General features: G+C 42.9%; 2 protein-coding genes across 8 annotated transcripts in view; one reads left to right on the top strand and one right to left on the bottom strand.

Annotated features, from left to right (window-relative positions):
- The window catches only part of zbtb20 (zinc finger and BTB domain containing 20), a 112,002-nt gene that overhangs the window by 7,728 nt on the left and 89,286 nt on the right, over positions 1-14,988 (top strand). The gene's annotated exons all lie outside the window — the stretch shown is intronic.
- LOC117458213 (disks large homolog 4) overlaps positions 1-14,988 on the bottom strand; it is an 84,663-nt gene that overhangs the window by 14,996 nt on the left and 54,679 nt on the right. For 6 of the 7 annotated variants that reach the window (XM_034098537.2, XM_034098535.2, XM_034098534.2 and 3 more), the window contains exons 3-6: positions 9,996-10,052; positions 1,351-1,404; positions 465-515; positions 187-311 (exon numbers count right to left, since the gene is read on the bottom strand). In XM_034098537.2, the coding sequence (XP_033954428.1) occupies positions 187-311; positions 465-515; positions 1,351-1,404; positions 9,996-10,052 (287 nt within the window). Of the gene's footprint in view, positions 1-186; positions 312-464; positions 516-1,350; positions 1,405-5,296; positions 5,912-9,995; positions 10,053-14,988 lie in introns of those variants that run through there. The other variant, XM_034098539.2, reaches the window with a different exon arrangement.

Raw genomic sequence — 14,988 nt, 5'->3', positions numbered from 1 at the left:
TTCAAAAGAACACGTGCAGGGTAAACAGGTCAGCAGTGCACATTTCTTTTATCTGGAGTCTGCCTAATGGGCCCATTGGCCTTTTCTGATTGTTGGATTTTATATCAGTGGATTTAGTGGGATCCTGAAGGCTGGCTTTGTGTTCATTGTGTGTGTGTGTGTGTGTGTGTGTGTGTGTTTGTTTACCTCAGCCGTCCATCCTGAGCCGCGGCCCCTCCAGGTATGATTTTGGTGATGAAGATGCTCGGGTCGTCGCCCACATGAGGGTTGTCTGTTCCTCCTGCTATGCTGAAGCCCAGGCCGGAGTTACCCTGCAGAAACAAACACAAAATAAAAAACAATGACTATTCCCATCAGGGGCATTTCACTGTGGCCTTCGAGCTAGGAGTGAAACATCTGCACTATGTTGTTTACATGTACATTTGTTTAAACATCTGCTTCAAAAATCATTGTATCAGACTCACTCTTTCCAGTGTGATCTCCTCATATTCAATTTCTCCTTCTGTCCCGTTTACCTGTAAGAAAGGGATGTTAGTGTTCTCAGATTGGACAGTTATGTGACTGCAGATCTGTGCTGCCACACACGGTCACTAACTGTTTCTACTAATCATTTATAAGGGAAAAACGGTTTGATTCCTCGTCAGCTAATGTTGATTCAGCATTATATGGGCTTTTGTCATATATTCATCCACAGAATCGGAAGTCGGGCTTTACGGGATTTACCATCAGCTCCTGAACATAGCACCATCAGCGCTAACATCTGACTATATCAGGAGTTCTGTCGACTCCATTCTATTAAGAACAACCCTGCTCCTCTTCGGCATACTGTATGTGTGGACTAGTGTTGTACCTAGATGAGAATAGCAACACTATTCTTATAGTTGATATCGCCGTCTGGCTGATCAACTTGGCTTCACCTCTGCAATCAAGCGAGTCCCAGAAGGAGAGGGAATTTAAAGAAGTTCACTGTTCTGGTATCCGACCTAGAAAACCACACTTGTCTCAGCGCTGTCGTGGTGCGATAATAATACTGGTCTGGTGTTCTTCCTCTGAGAAGCCTCATTCACGTATTCCTACCCATTTCATGTCAGTACGCACTTCGAGGTATTTTATTTCTTTCATTTTAGAAAATACATTATTATGTCATTCCATACGGGCTAATGTATATCAGACAGAGATTTTAATTAAAGGGAGGTCAAATGAATTAGTATATTATTCAGATTAAATCAATGTGCAGAGACCTACCTGGATGCTGGACATGAATGGAATTACACATAATACAGACTGAATGTGAAGGCACCTGAGATAACATAACAATACATTAAAGAGAAGATTAAACATAATCCTTACATATGGGGAGCCATCAAGAGTGTCAGTGTTCACCACCACCGGAGGAGTATTTCCCTGGAGGCAGAGAGAAGACATGATGTTAAGAAATAATGGCAGCGACTTAAAGATGAGGCAGCTCCAAGATCAGCTCTCAGTATATCCCTGAACCGCTGATGGCCATTTTAACTCCAAGCTGTGATAGTTTGGAGTTAAAATGGCACTTTTCTAATTTCAGGGATGTCACTCTGAAGGATCGAGAGGAGAGCCATGTCTTACAACCTCGATGGACACGGACTTAATTCACGCGAGCCCCCTTGGTTAGGGTGGGACATATGGACACAATCTTCTTATATAATGTTATATCACGCTAACAGTATTGTAACTGTTCTGTAAATTAAATGAATATATGGTTTAAAATAACTCAACCAAACAAGATAAAGCAATTAAAAAAAATAACTACATTGTTACATCACATTATAGCAACAAATAAAATGGACTTTTCCTGCAGGTTTTGCTTTCATTTAAAAAAGCTGACGAATACTGTGAGAAATTCGCAAAACGGCTGGAAATCACAACACCAAATATCTATCTCATCCTGATTTTCTAATGTCGCCCTCTTCTTACACGTCTGCCCAAATAAGGATACTTTGCCATGCGGCTGTTTGTCAGATCGCAATATGGCGTGATCAAACAAGAACCACGAGACTACCTGAGAGTAGCTAACAGTACAATATTGCAGAATGACACACATTTCTGCATCTGCACAGTAAATACTGTCCATCAGTCTTTTCAGATGTTCTGCTATTGATGTATATTTGTTAAATACATGGCTATCTATTGAATACTGTCTGCCTGTCGTTTCAAAACAAACCTCTTAAGACAGCGAGCCAATGAGAGGAGAGGATGTTCTGCTATTGATGTATATTTGTTAAATACATGGCTATCTATTGAATACTGTCTGCCTGTCGTTTCAAAACAAACCTCTTAAGACAGCGAGCCAATGAGAAGAGAGGATTTTCTGCTATTGATGCAGTTTGAGTTAACTTGCTGAGACGCTTCTCTGTCAGCTCATCTAAAGCATGACGTCTAACCTCAACACAGCGACATTTCCTCAGTCTACTCTTTCATTGTGTTATCAAGGAATAGCTCTCTTCAAAGTATCTGATGTTAGAATATGTAAATACCACAATGAGTACAGTACTCTCTCTCTAGAGCACACAATCTGCCTCTCTTTATAAGCTCCTGTGTTTGTGTTTGTCATTGTTCTGTAGCTCCCTGATTAGCATGGGAGACGCGGTGTGCATCCGAAGTGCTCACAGAACAGCACCGAGCAGCACAACGCAGCTCGCTGACCTTCACAGGCCTGACAGCTCCCACACACACACACACACACACACACACACACACACACACACACACACACACACACACACACACACACACACACACACACACACACACACACACACACACACACACACACACACACACACACACACACACACACACACACACACACACACACACACACACACACACACACACACACACACACACACACACACACACACACACACACACACACACACACACACACACACACACACACACACACACACACACACACACACACACACACACGCACACAACGTCACACTCTTTCTCAGCTTTCAGGAAACAAACAATCTCACCCAGTGCTTTCTTTTTGGGATGAGATTGGACGTTGTTTCTACACTCGGCCTGTAACTCTATACGATATTTAAGTTGTAGAATCCAAGGAAGAAACGCTTGTTGTTCACAGATTGTTATTTATGTAATACTGCTCAAAGTAATATAGTCTAATGGAACAGTCTTGCAATAATCCTAGCATCAAATATGTTTTATGTCGGTGCTTATTTAACTGTATGCTTGTGTTGCAGTTGAACTGTATTGCATTACACTGACCGATGTTCCCATTATTGTGTTCATTATTTTATATCAATAAGGGTATTCAAAACATGTCATTACGCACTGTTAATAGCCCGTCCTTTACACAACTTCACCACCCACTGCTCCAAGCCTCTTGGCTCATTACTAATCAAGTTGAATGATGCTAAAAATAGCTGCCTTTATGAAGAGTTAATACTCATCCACATGAGGTAAAGACATAACACTGTGTCCACAAAACGCCACAGCGCGGCTTTAACCGCACACTGTTCGATTATAACAGTGCCCGTGCAGAGCTTCACCGCGTAGCCCTGTCCAGCGGGCCGTGCTGCTGAACATTACGTCCAATTCATCCTTATCTGGAGACAGAAATAATGAGTATAGCCAGCAGAAATGTAAGCCCAGTGCAGGCAGTTTCCCTGCAGGGCTTTTGACAGAGCCCTCTCTGCTCCGTCAAGTCGTTCCACGTCGCGGTTGTTAGGATTTACAGTGTTTGGCGGCTCTTGCCCACCTATTATTGTAGCCCCAGCTTTTCAGCTAGCCCGTCCTCTGCCACGTGTGTACATGCCACCATCCATTCTCATCCAACCCTTTGCTTCCTGATGGATTGATGTGCAGAAAGCTAAGTGCCACAATATGCATTTTCAAAGACAAATACAACTGATTTATTTAGACTTTTCTTCTTATCAGATTTGATAGTGTTTTGTGTGACATGTGCTTTAAGCATTCCCTAAATTAGAGTTCATACATCAATGTTGTAGCAGGCACCGTGCTGAGGCAAGAGGCAGAGCAGCAGAACAGTGAAGCAGTGTCAGTCTTTTTTCCACTAAGAGCTGAATATATAGACTCTGCCGATGTCTAAAGATGTAGCTCCACTCTCTCCCTGTCCTCCCTCGCAAGACATTCCTGTGATCTGGTCTGACTCCAGCTGCTCTGTGCACGTGTGCCTGCCTGCATACGTGCACGTTTGGCTCATAACCCATTCTCTGCACGCTCACACCTCTAGTCGCTTTCTGTCTGATGGACAGTTTTAGTGGAATGAGGTCAAATAACGCCAATACTAATGACATCCACCTGCTGGCTTAAGCCTAAGGGTATTTAAAACACCAACTGCTGTCTTTCTTCCTGTTGTTCAATACCATCAGAGAGGCATGAGGCTGGAGAGGCTCTAACGCTGCATGTCCTGCACACCTTGCTGCTGCTGCTGCTGCTGCTGGAAAGCCTTTAAACCTTAAGAGCTATCCTGTCAATAAGCAAGACAATGACCTCTATTTAATTACGCAATGTCAAGTTATGAATTGGCATGTGTTTGACAAAGACAAAGGGCGTTTTGATGAATAAGCAGGCGAGCATAATTGGTATTGCACGGTGCAAAGTGTGGAAAGTGCTGCTGTTCTGTTTGAAAGAGACTCCAGATTGAGCCTTACCTTAGGGCTGTGCAAGGCTGTTAAGGGAGTGTGAGGGCTTTCGTAGCGTAGCTGTGAGTTTGAGTTTGAGTTGGGGTGTCAGCTTGGATGGCTGGTGAAGGTGCTGCCTCTGTGCTTGTGTGTGGGTTGTGGTGCAGGATGTGGGTCATTTGGACATTAGATGATGCACATTGCTGCTCATTAAATCCAACGTTTATATGAGCAGGGAAAGGTGTGTGTGTGTGCGTGAGGTGTGTGTGCGTGAGGTGTGTGTGCGTGAGTAATGGGGTTGTGGGTTTGATGGGGACCTACGACTTGGGATTTTGAATGAAAGAAACATCACCTTCAAAGCATAGGACTCATTTATTCCCACGCACAGCCTGAACAGAATGTAATTATTACACCACATGTCATTACTCAGGCTCACTGTGATTACAATCTATCTATCGTGGGCCTTTAGTGCAGCCATCGCCTTGAGTTTCCTATCCGTGCAGTCAACCAAAACCAAGCCTTGGTATCATCATAATAACATAATCAAACACCCAAGCTTCAAGCACCGCCTCCAAGCCACCAAGCAAAATTGCATTTTCATTTTTCACAAATATAATAAGTAAACATGTTTAAAACATGCATACCATCCTATGATGCCGCTGTTTCTTGGATTTCCGTACATTGTCGAGGAAACGACTACCCATCTTTTTGGCGTACCACACGGACATGAACATTTTGCTTCAGTGTCGAAATGTAGCGTAAATCGTGGTGCCGACCTGCTGCTCACCGCCAAAAACAACAGACTCCAAGAGCGCGGCTGTAAGATTTCGAGTGCGCTCTAAAAATGTCTGCTTTGAACGTTGCCACCAGAGCTCGATTGCCAAGCAAGCCATTAGTTGTGGGCCCTGCCATTACAGTATATCAGACACTATGAAGCGTCCACGTGGCGTCAGGAATATCTAAACACCCACTTTCAGCATTGCTTTCCATTCGACCTGAATAGAACGGAACACCAAGGATAGCTGCAAAAAAAAGGATGCAGCTGTTATACAATTTAAAATCCAAAATTGCAGAAAAGCACAGCCCATTAGCATCCTCCTCTTGCTGAGTCTTCATTTGAGGAAGCGCAATGACAGCCTCCAACCCAACGCTCCAGTTCTAAAAATGACTCCTCGCTGATGAGGCTCGTTATTATCCGAGACACAATCGTCCTGTCTTCAGAAATCACCCATCCGGAGTGAAAATAATCATTTGCTAACAGATCCTCCCGGTCTTGTGGTGCGATCGCGGAGCCTCCCTCCCTGCTGCTGCTGCTCTGTGCTCGGAGAGAATGCAGTTCATATGTCCTGCCTCTACTGTACCGTACCCCTCCCATCCCTGCTGCTCAGAGAACGAGGAGCGAGCAGGAAAGTTTGATGGCAATTACTTAGCTGTCTCTCTGTATACTGTCGACGCTGGTGATGTGAGAGGGGGAGGTATTATACTCTGGCTGAACTTAGGACAGGCCGCTCAAGCTGGCCTGACGCCTATGAGGGAGCACTTGAAACTGAGAGGAGGCTGGAGGCCCGCTTCTACAGTCAGAGAAGTGAAACGTAAACATAGTAGTGGCAGCCAGGGGGATGGAAACAGCTTGACACGAGATCATTCTAGTTTCTCCCTTTGCTTTAGTTGCTTTTTCTGTTTGAATTTTTAGTGACGATCTTTAATCTATGCAAATATTTTTGTCACAGAAATTCCGAAATGCTACTTACTCCTATTCTGCTTTGATATGAACAACATAATGTTCCTCTTCTTTAACATCATCACAAACTGTGTGTGCTTCGGCCCTGCCATGCATTCAGCACCATGGACAGCAAAACCCCGGAGGAGCGCGCACAAATATAAAAGGATCTTTGATTAGGAAATAACGTGCAGAGCTGCCATTTTATTCATCGCATTAGGAAATGGTGGATATTGCCACGAAAGGCTCATCATTGACCATTTAAACGAGTACAATTCCTATTTGGATCCAGATTCTTTCAAACAAATCGCTTGTGCTCTCTTTTTAAGAAGACAGATGGTTTGAGAGGTGTTTTGTGTGTGTGTGTGTGTGTGTGTGTGTGTGTGTGTGTGTGTGTGTGTGTGTGTGTGTGTGTGTGTGTGTGTGTGTGTGTGTGTGTGTGTGTGTGTGTGTGTGTGTGTGTGTGTGTGTGTGTGTGGTGTGTGTGTGTGTGTGTGTGTGTGTGTGTGTGTGTGTGGACTAGCATTACTATACTTGTGGGGACCTACATCTGTTTACATAGTCACGTGTGGGGACACATTGGAGGTCCCCATAAGGGGGATCATTAATTTTAGGGTGAAGACTTGGTTAGGGTAAGGGTTAGGCATGTGGTGGTTATGGTTAAGGTTAGGATAAGTCTCTAGGAAATGCATGTAAGTCAATGTAATGTCCCCTGAAGTGATGTATACATGGTGTGTGTGCGTGTGTGTGTGGAGGCATGCACACACTTAACATTCTTATGTAAGGACATGCTGAAGGACAAGCTGTCGGCTGACGTTCCCATTTTGCCAAATACAATTCCTCTGTCTACCTCTCTCTCACTCTTTCAGTTGTGAGGCCTTCTCTCCGTCTCACTCTGCCAGACAGCACGAACAGCTCACTCCTCGTCTTCCTGTGTGCATATTTGCTCTCTCTCTCTCTCTCTCTCTCTCTCTCTCTCTCTTCTCTCTCTCTCTCTCTCTCTCTCTCTCTCTCTCTCTCTCTCTCTCTCTCTCTCTCTCTCTCTCTCTCTCTCTCTCTCTCTCTCTCTCCTCTCTCTCTCTCTCTCTCTCTCTCTCTCGCCTTCCCAAAGGACCTGAGCTGCTGCTGCTGCTGCTGCTGCACTGTAATTACACCGAAGCTGCAGGGACATATTTAAACATTTATTAAAGAAAAGTAAGGAGGACGGAGAGAATGAAGATAGAAACCAGATACCAACTAGACATGAGTGCCGAGCTGAAAGGGGAGGGTATAACGGGGGGCTCTTGGGGAAACACTAAAGAAAACAGTAATTGAATCTTTACATACAAAATGAGTGTCAAACACGTCTTAGACGGGTTAGCTGTGTAGTCTGGAGCATTTGTGTGAACAAAGTATTGTGTAGGAACAGTTCTGTGGTTAGAGGAGAGACACTGACATGGATCCCTTTTCATTAGAAGAGACAGTGTAATATAAACTGAGAGGTGGGGGTATTTAGAAAGCACTTCATGCCTGCTGGTTTTCACTCCCGCTTTTCAGTTGAAGGATAAATCTCAAATGTGTTGTTTAATGTTTACTGCTTTAGAAAAACACTTCTTTTGAGAGTGATCTCTGTAAGTGCAGGTCGATTGTTATGGAAAGAGACGAGGAGCAAGGACTGGATGGTTATCTCAAATACATAGGAAGTTTGGTATTTGGGTAACTCTGGTACATTTCCTGCTTCTACGGATGTACACATGCTCAGGGATGTTTTTGTATGTCATTAGGGGAAGTTTGAAGACATAATAAATGCTGGCCAAGTTTTGCTCAATGCCTAGATTCCTTTGGGAAATACCCTTTCTGCAACACCGAAGCTTCACTGCTCATTAGTTCAGCCGTACACTTTCAAAACAACCCTTTTCTTTATATTTTTCAAGCAGGTGAGAGCACATAGTTTGCCTCCCTCTTTAGAATTATTTTGATGCTTTATTGTCTTACATTTGTGATACATAAAAAGCAATTATTTGGGGCTTGCATTCGCTGTTAGAACATAGAACTTCTAATGTAATCACAGCAGTCTGAAAAACGGCCACCACAACAATTGATGTAGCCCCATAATAAAAGTAGGACATGGTACAGCAGACTCATAGTCATATAAAGTAGAAGGGGTAAGGATATCCATTAATATGAGCATAGATCAATATCAAAAGTTCTGCGTGCGGTGCGAAAAAAATAATCATTTCTAATTACATTATTCCCCCGAGAAAAAAAAAAAAAGGATGTCATTTGAAACGAAAGCACCTCTTCGCTAAATCATGTACATAACCCATAGACCTCGTCTTACTTTGCCAAACCGTTGCAGTGCTTCCAGAGACAATCCTACCCATAAATCAATGGGGCCTGGAGTGGAGCTGGCAAGCCCCACACCATTAAAGCAATAAAGAGACAGACTGACGACACCACCCACACATCAATGACAAGCACACAGCACTACACGCACGCACGGACACACACACACGGACACACACACACTGCACTGCATGTAGGAACGCATGTCACCTTACAGTACAGAACATGGATGAAGTACGTCTGTGAATGTGTGAGGGGATGTATGTGAACACATGTTTCTTACTGATGTCTTTATGCTGCAAGGTTGAGCAGAATGCCTCATATGTTAAACCGTTTAATTATAAGCAGGCCCTTCAAGACATGGTGCGTTCAAGGTCAGGCCAGGCAGACAAAGACATGAATGGATGTACATGAGTAACCACTTGTTCAACTGAGACATAGAGACTATATGCCACCCGTTCAAATGATCCCATCTTTGCACTTTTCAAACGTATTCAAGAACAGGTCTAACTAGGTTTCCTTTTGAATACCTACGTTTCTATGTGATAATTCGCTTCTTGTCTCTCAAGGTAGAAAGCAATACGTACCGGCCCTTTTAATAAGAGTCCCTTCAATGCCAGTGCACAACCCTTTCTGCCTTGAAAGACAGACTAAATCTTTTGAGCTATTCAAGGAGCGTGAGGCTAATAAAATAATGTTTTATTGAGAAAGCCATCTCTTCAAGGTTATGAAAGTCACTGCACAGTCGAACACTGACACCTACAGGTTTCGGTGTGTCCTGCAAACAGATAACATCCATCTGTCTCTCAGAACCTCATGCTACTGTATGCCACTGGAGCTTTAGCATCCTTCTAACTGCATTGTGGGTACTTTCATTCTTTTACACATTCCAGGATAGCTTTTGTGCAAAAATGCATCCGAGAAGCTGAATCTAAAGTAACAATGTGAATATAACACTGGAATTCAATATTTGATACACAAACATCATTTGGAAACATTTCAGATCCGATAATGTGATATCAGGCCCAAAAATAGTCACTGAGTACAAGCGTAACACATCTCTAGACGAAGGAGATTTGAATGGCAATGCGTTTGAACAAACAAAAACACATGACCTCATACTCTGGCAGAACAGATACAATTAGGTTGCACAGGTCACCCTTTACACGGTAAACTTCGAGTGAAACTAAATCCAGCAAAGACAGGAAATGAGGACATATATAAAACTGACGAGGATGACTGATGATGAAACTGATATTTCAGGGTGATGGAGCGAACTCGGGTTGCTTTGTTCTTACCAGTGTGGAGACAGCGGAGGTGTACATTGGAGTGTGTCCCGAAGACATCAACACAGGCTGCAAAACAACATCAAAGAAAAGGGTCATCATGCGGAGCAGTGTGCCTTATAGAAAGCAAACGGTACACAATAGGGCTGCCCACTCTTAGTCAGCTATTTGGCCATGTTGGTGATAGTTGACTAAGAATTTCTTAAGTCGAGGAAAGCCCTAGTACTGTGACGCATAACATCTGTAGAAAAGCAGCTCAAATAAACACTGTGCTGCAGTTTGACAACATATATCAGTGTTATAGATATTGTTCAGGAATGACCCCGTTTTATGTCCGTATCTGATGATAACGCACACTGATACATTGTATACCACAAATACAAAACCATTTCTATTTATAGAAAAGAAAAGGGAAAATACAACAATCCACATGCTTAATGACACGGCAACAGCACCCCCCCCCCCCCCCGAGTCATTGATAACTTATTGATTGGCAAATCAAAACAGCTTATTCAGAATCGGTTAACAATGAAACGGCAGTGGGATCGTTACGTGTGTTAAACTGAATAGATCTTACAGCAGCTGCTGCTTCTCTAAACAATGCACCCTGTGCTTATGCATTTGACAAGCAGCAGCAGCAGTGCAGCAATTGCACATGTCAGGAGACGCTCTCCTCCCACTGGAGGAGTTTCACATCGCTGCAGAGCTCGTCATTAAAGTGTGAATGTCTGCTGATCCAAGTAGGATACCTGGGTGGTGGATTCCCGCTGATCCCGATGTTTACATACGCCACCTTCCCTTCCCAATATAGACATGGCCTTCTTTGAATGGCTCCACTGGACACAAGTGCCTCGCACAATTGCACACCAGCAGTTGTTTTGAACAGTCGTAAAGAGTATATAACACGCACTACTTTATTTAATCACACAGCCCCCGTGAAGACTTCCCTGGGCAGGTGTATAGGTTCAAACTGAAGGAAGGGGGGGTGGTGTGATTTGAGAAAGAAAAGGAGAAGATTACAACTTACAAAAAATGTGAAGGAAAAACTTGAAAAAAAGGGATTTATTTAGGCGATTCACTAAAATGACTCGTCATATTATATCACACTCTGGGTCACAAAACCAAAACATGGCACTGTGTCAGGAAGCAATACTCGGTCAAGTGGTTACACAGAGTGCAGACAAACCAGCGTCATCATCAGCCTTTCTCTCAAAGCAAAACAAAACAATGTCTTGATCACATTAGATAGAATCATCTATTACACTTATATTATGCTGCTAACTACCGGCCTGAGGCTCAAACGGTTTCGTCTACAGCCATCCATCAGCCTGGGATAGACACACTTTTATTTATCTTTGTCTTTTTTATACCTATTTATGGATGCAGCCCATAAAACGATGCAAACAATTCACTTTTAACTAGCGCTAGCCCGGACTTTTACACTTCACAGCACTTCTCCCTGAAGAGAAACACAAGACTTCATAAATAATGTCAGTATTCCAGAAATAGAAACGGGGCCAATCCTCGTTCCCAAGTGTAGCTGTCTTAATAACAATGTTATTACTATTGCTATGTTTCCCATTTAAGTTTCCATTCCCCACCATTTAACATACTTGCATGTCAATGTTGTACAAGACAGTTTTGTATTCAACACTAAAGTTTTGATTGAGTTGTATCTGCGGATACCAGAATGTCAGTGTCAGGAGTGATGAGTATGATATAGGCTCATAAATAGTGACGCTTTACTCAAGTATAACCTGGAGCGGTTATATCTGATGGGACTAAAGCTGGCCTAGTTTTAACTAAACATTGCTCCAGACAGAAGTGCTTTTGTAGAATAATAAAAGGGACAAGCGAGGAATCAACCATACTTGACTGATCCGTCACTGTCAAAGATGTTCCAACTTAGTTTCACTTGGCGTATTGATCCGTTTGTGAACGAGTGCTTTAGACTCTAGTTACATAGTGTTATAAAACATAAAATGACATTCAACAAAAGATCCAGCTGCAACAGAAACAGGGTTGTTTCCAAATATAAGAAATAACATAGACATAAGTGTTAAGTGGATTAACACTGCACTGTTTAAGGTCATGTTGGGAATTCTCTGTAATCATTTGACTCATTTTGCAGGCTGAACAAAGGGCTGATTTATCTCCAGGCACATGGTGTCAAGAAACTACATCGAGAACAGGACAGTACACATTACATGATGACGCATGAAACACCCTCAGCCCACTCAACACATTCAGTTCTAAATATATTGTGATAGAATCATGGAATGGTTCCTTTTTCTTCTTCTTTAATTACCTTTTCTTGATAGATGGATACAAGTACATCAAGACTTGAGAAAGCTCATATGCCCAAGAGAAGCATGCTAAGAACCTGTGAATAAGATGGAGCTAATTGAGGGTATAACCTCACACTGTACAAACAGAAGTGACGGATGATGATGAGCAGCTAAACAAGTGGAGTTACAACATGTTCAGATGTCTGGCTTTGTGGTGCTTCTGCCCCTGCCTTCATCAAAGATGGCTTTTACAAACCAGCCATCCGTTGAGGGCGACTGTGGCTGTGAGTACGGCCTCTCGATCTTAAGGTTGTGGGTTTGATCCCAGCCGTCCTACATGTCTGTGTGTCCTTGGGCAAGATACTTGAGTTGCTCCCAATGGCAGGACCAACGGTGTATGAATGCTTTCTTGAATGTTTGAATGCAGTGTGAATAGGTAAAAGATGACTTGTAATTGTCAAGCGCTTTAAGGAGTTGTAAAGACTGGATATAGCGCTATATAAATATAGTCCTTTTTAACATTTACCATCCAACAAAACGCACTTTGTCCCCTGATTTCAATGATGTCAAGAAAGTGATGGTCAAGACTCGTAAGAACTAAAGTATGGTGTAAAAAGAGCCAGTAAAGTAATTGAGCTGTGTGAAGTTGTGACATATACATCCTGGTACTCTCATCCCTTGAGAAAATGATATACTCTGATGAAGGTCCTTGTGTAAAGCATTTGCCAGCTACTAACAGAGTTTGAGGCGTGGGTGCAGCAGCCTATACTTCTTTTAAATATAATATCATGTTTGAATAAAATAACATGTTTAACAGATCCTCAAATCCCATTAAAAGACCCAAACTCTATATTTGATATGGACAATATTGCTCTGTTGAGTATTGTTAGAAAAATATCACTCGTCACCGGCTTGATCTTCAATATCAGCATACATGTCTTTATTATCCTTGCAAGAATGTAGTCATCACACACCCCCGGTTGCATGGGACAAAAGAGTAACTATAGTAGAGTCCTTCACATGCTTATATACAAGAGAGGGTGTTACAGTCACAAGCTCCTCCGCTCCCTCCACTGGCTTCCAGTAACTGCTAGAATCCACTTCAAGACACTGGTACTTGTGTACCATGCTGCGAATGGATCTGGCCCTTCCTACATCCAGGACATGGTTAAACCGTACACCCCAGCGCGTGCTCTACGCTCTGCATCAGCCAAACGACTCGCTGCACCCTCGCTGCGAGGGGGACCCAAGTTCCCATCAGCAAAAACACGTGGGTTTGCTATCCTGGCTCCAAAATGGTGGAATGAGCTCCCCATTGAAATCAGGACAGCAGAAAGCCTGCACATCTTCCGGCGCAGACTGAAAACTCATCTCTTTCGACTCCACCTCGAGCGATAGAATGACTAACAAAGAACTGCTAACAGAGCATATACTAATAAAGGACTGGCTTATCTATAGCCAGTTGAGTAGCACTTGAAATGCTTGGCTCTATGAAACCTGATGTACTTATATGATTCTGTTTTCTTCAAGTTTGTGTCTTCCTGGTCGAATGCACTTATTGTAAGTCGCTTTGGATGAAAGCGTCAGCTAAATGCAATGTAATGTAAAAGATGGAAGAATACCGGTTCAAACCAGTATTCTGACATTAGTTAAGATTAGCCTGCGTGAGCAATACACATGACAGTCCATGTAGTCATACATCCGGCTACGTGCACAGCTACGTAGGGCCTCTGTTATCATGTGCTACTCTGATATAGAAGGAACAGTCACCATTTTCCCAACAAGTATTTATGGCAACAGGAGGTTTATGTGGAATTGACAGTGACTCCTATCATGTCACCTGGTGCAAGGACGTAGCTCATTGAGGTGGTTTCAATCATTCAGACACAAATACATGTCTATGTCACCAAGTAAGGATTGGGTTACATTACTTACTTGTTAGTGCTAGGGTATGGTAGATTCATTGTTGTTGTTGATCAAATATATTATATGATCAGCCCTTTATTGAAATGAACTCTATCTGGAGACTTATTACAGAGAAGCTTCTTACTTACTTATGGAATTTGTGCAGGACGAATATTACATTTGACATTTTCTCTCAAACAGACTTAAAGGAGACCTATCATGCAAAATGCACTTTTGTACATCTTTTATACATGAATGTGTGTCAGGGAACTCACCAAGTGTCAGAAAACACAACCCTCTCTCTTTTCCTCCTTACCCAAATCTCTAAAAACGGCAACGGATCTGATACAGATTTGAAATTGTTCTGACGTCAGAAACGGGGAGCTCCGTCTATATGGGCAACTCTCCACCTATCAGGGGAATGAGAGGTTGCGTGGCATGGTAACAGCATGGTAACAACATGGTAACAACATGGTAACATGACGCTCGTGTCTGGCCCCCCTCCTTTGCAGGGGGGCGTGGTCAGCTGCAGCTCATTTGCCACAACATCAGCCCTTGTGAAGACAGGGCTGGAATAGAGCAAATAGAGCAAATGAGGCATGGCTAAAATGCATGATCTTGTCTGTGAAAAAACTTCACAGACATGTTTTTTATAGGTATGGCCCTACAATATATTATTCAAATATAGCATGATAGGTCCACTTTAAATGAGCTCATAATGTTAAAATTCAAGGGGAAGAGAAAGTGTCCCTCCCCATCACAGTAATACACAGTGCTCCCATGAACTGTGAATAATGACAGATCCCTTGGCA

Source organism: Pseudochaenichthys georgianus, chromosome 14, assembly GCF_902827115.2.
Source record: "Pseudochaenichthys georgianus chromosome 14, fPseGeo1.2, whole genome shotgun sequence".
Classification (NCBI taxonomy): Eukaryota; Metazoa; Chordata; class Actinopteri; order Perciformes; family Channichthyidae; genus Pseudochaenichthys; species Pseudochaenichthys georgianus.
The sequence above is the reverse complement of the archived record's forward strand: the minus strand, read 5'-3'. Positions and strand labels throughout refer to the sequence as shown.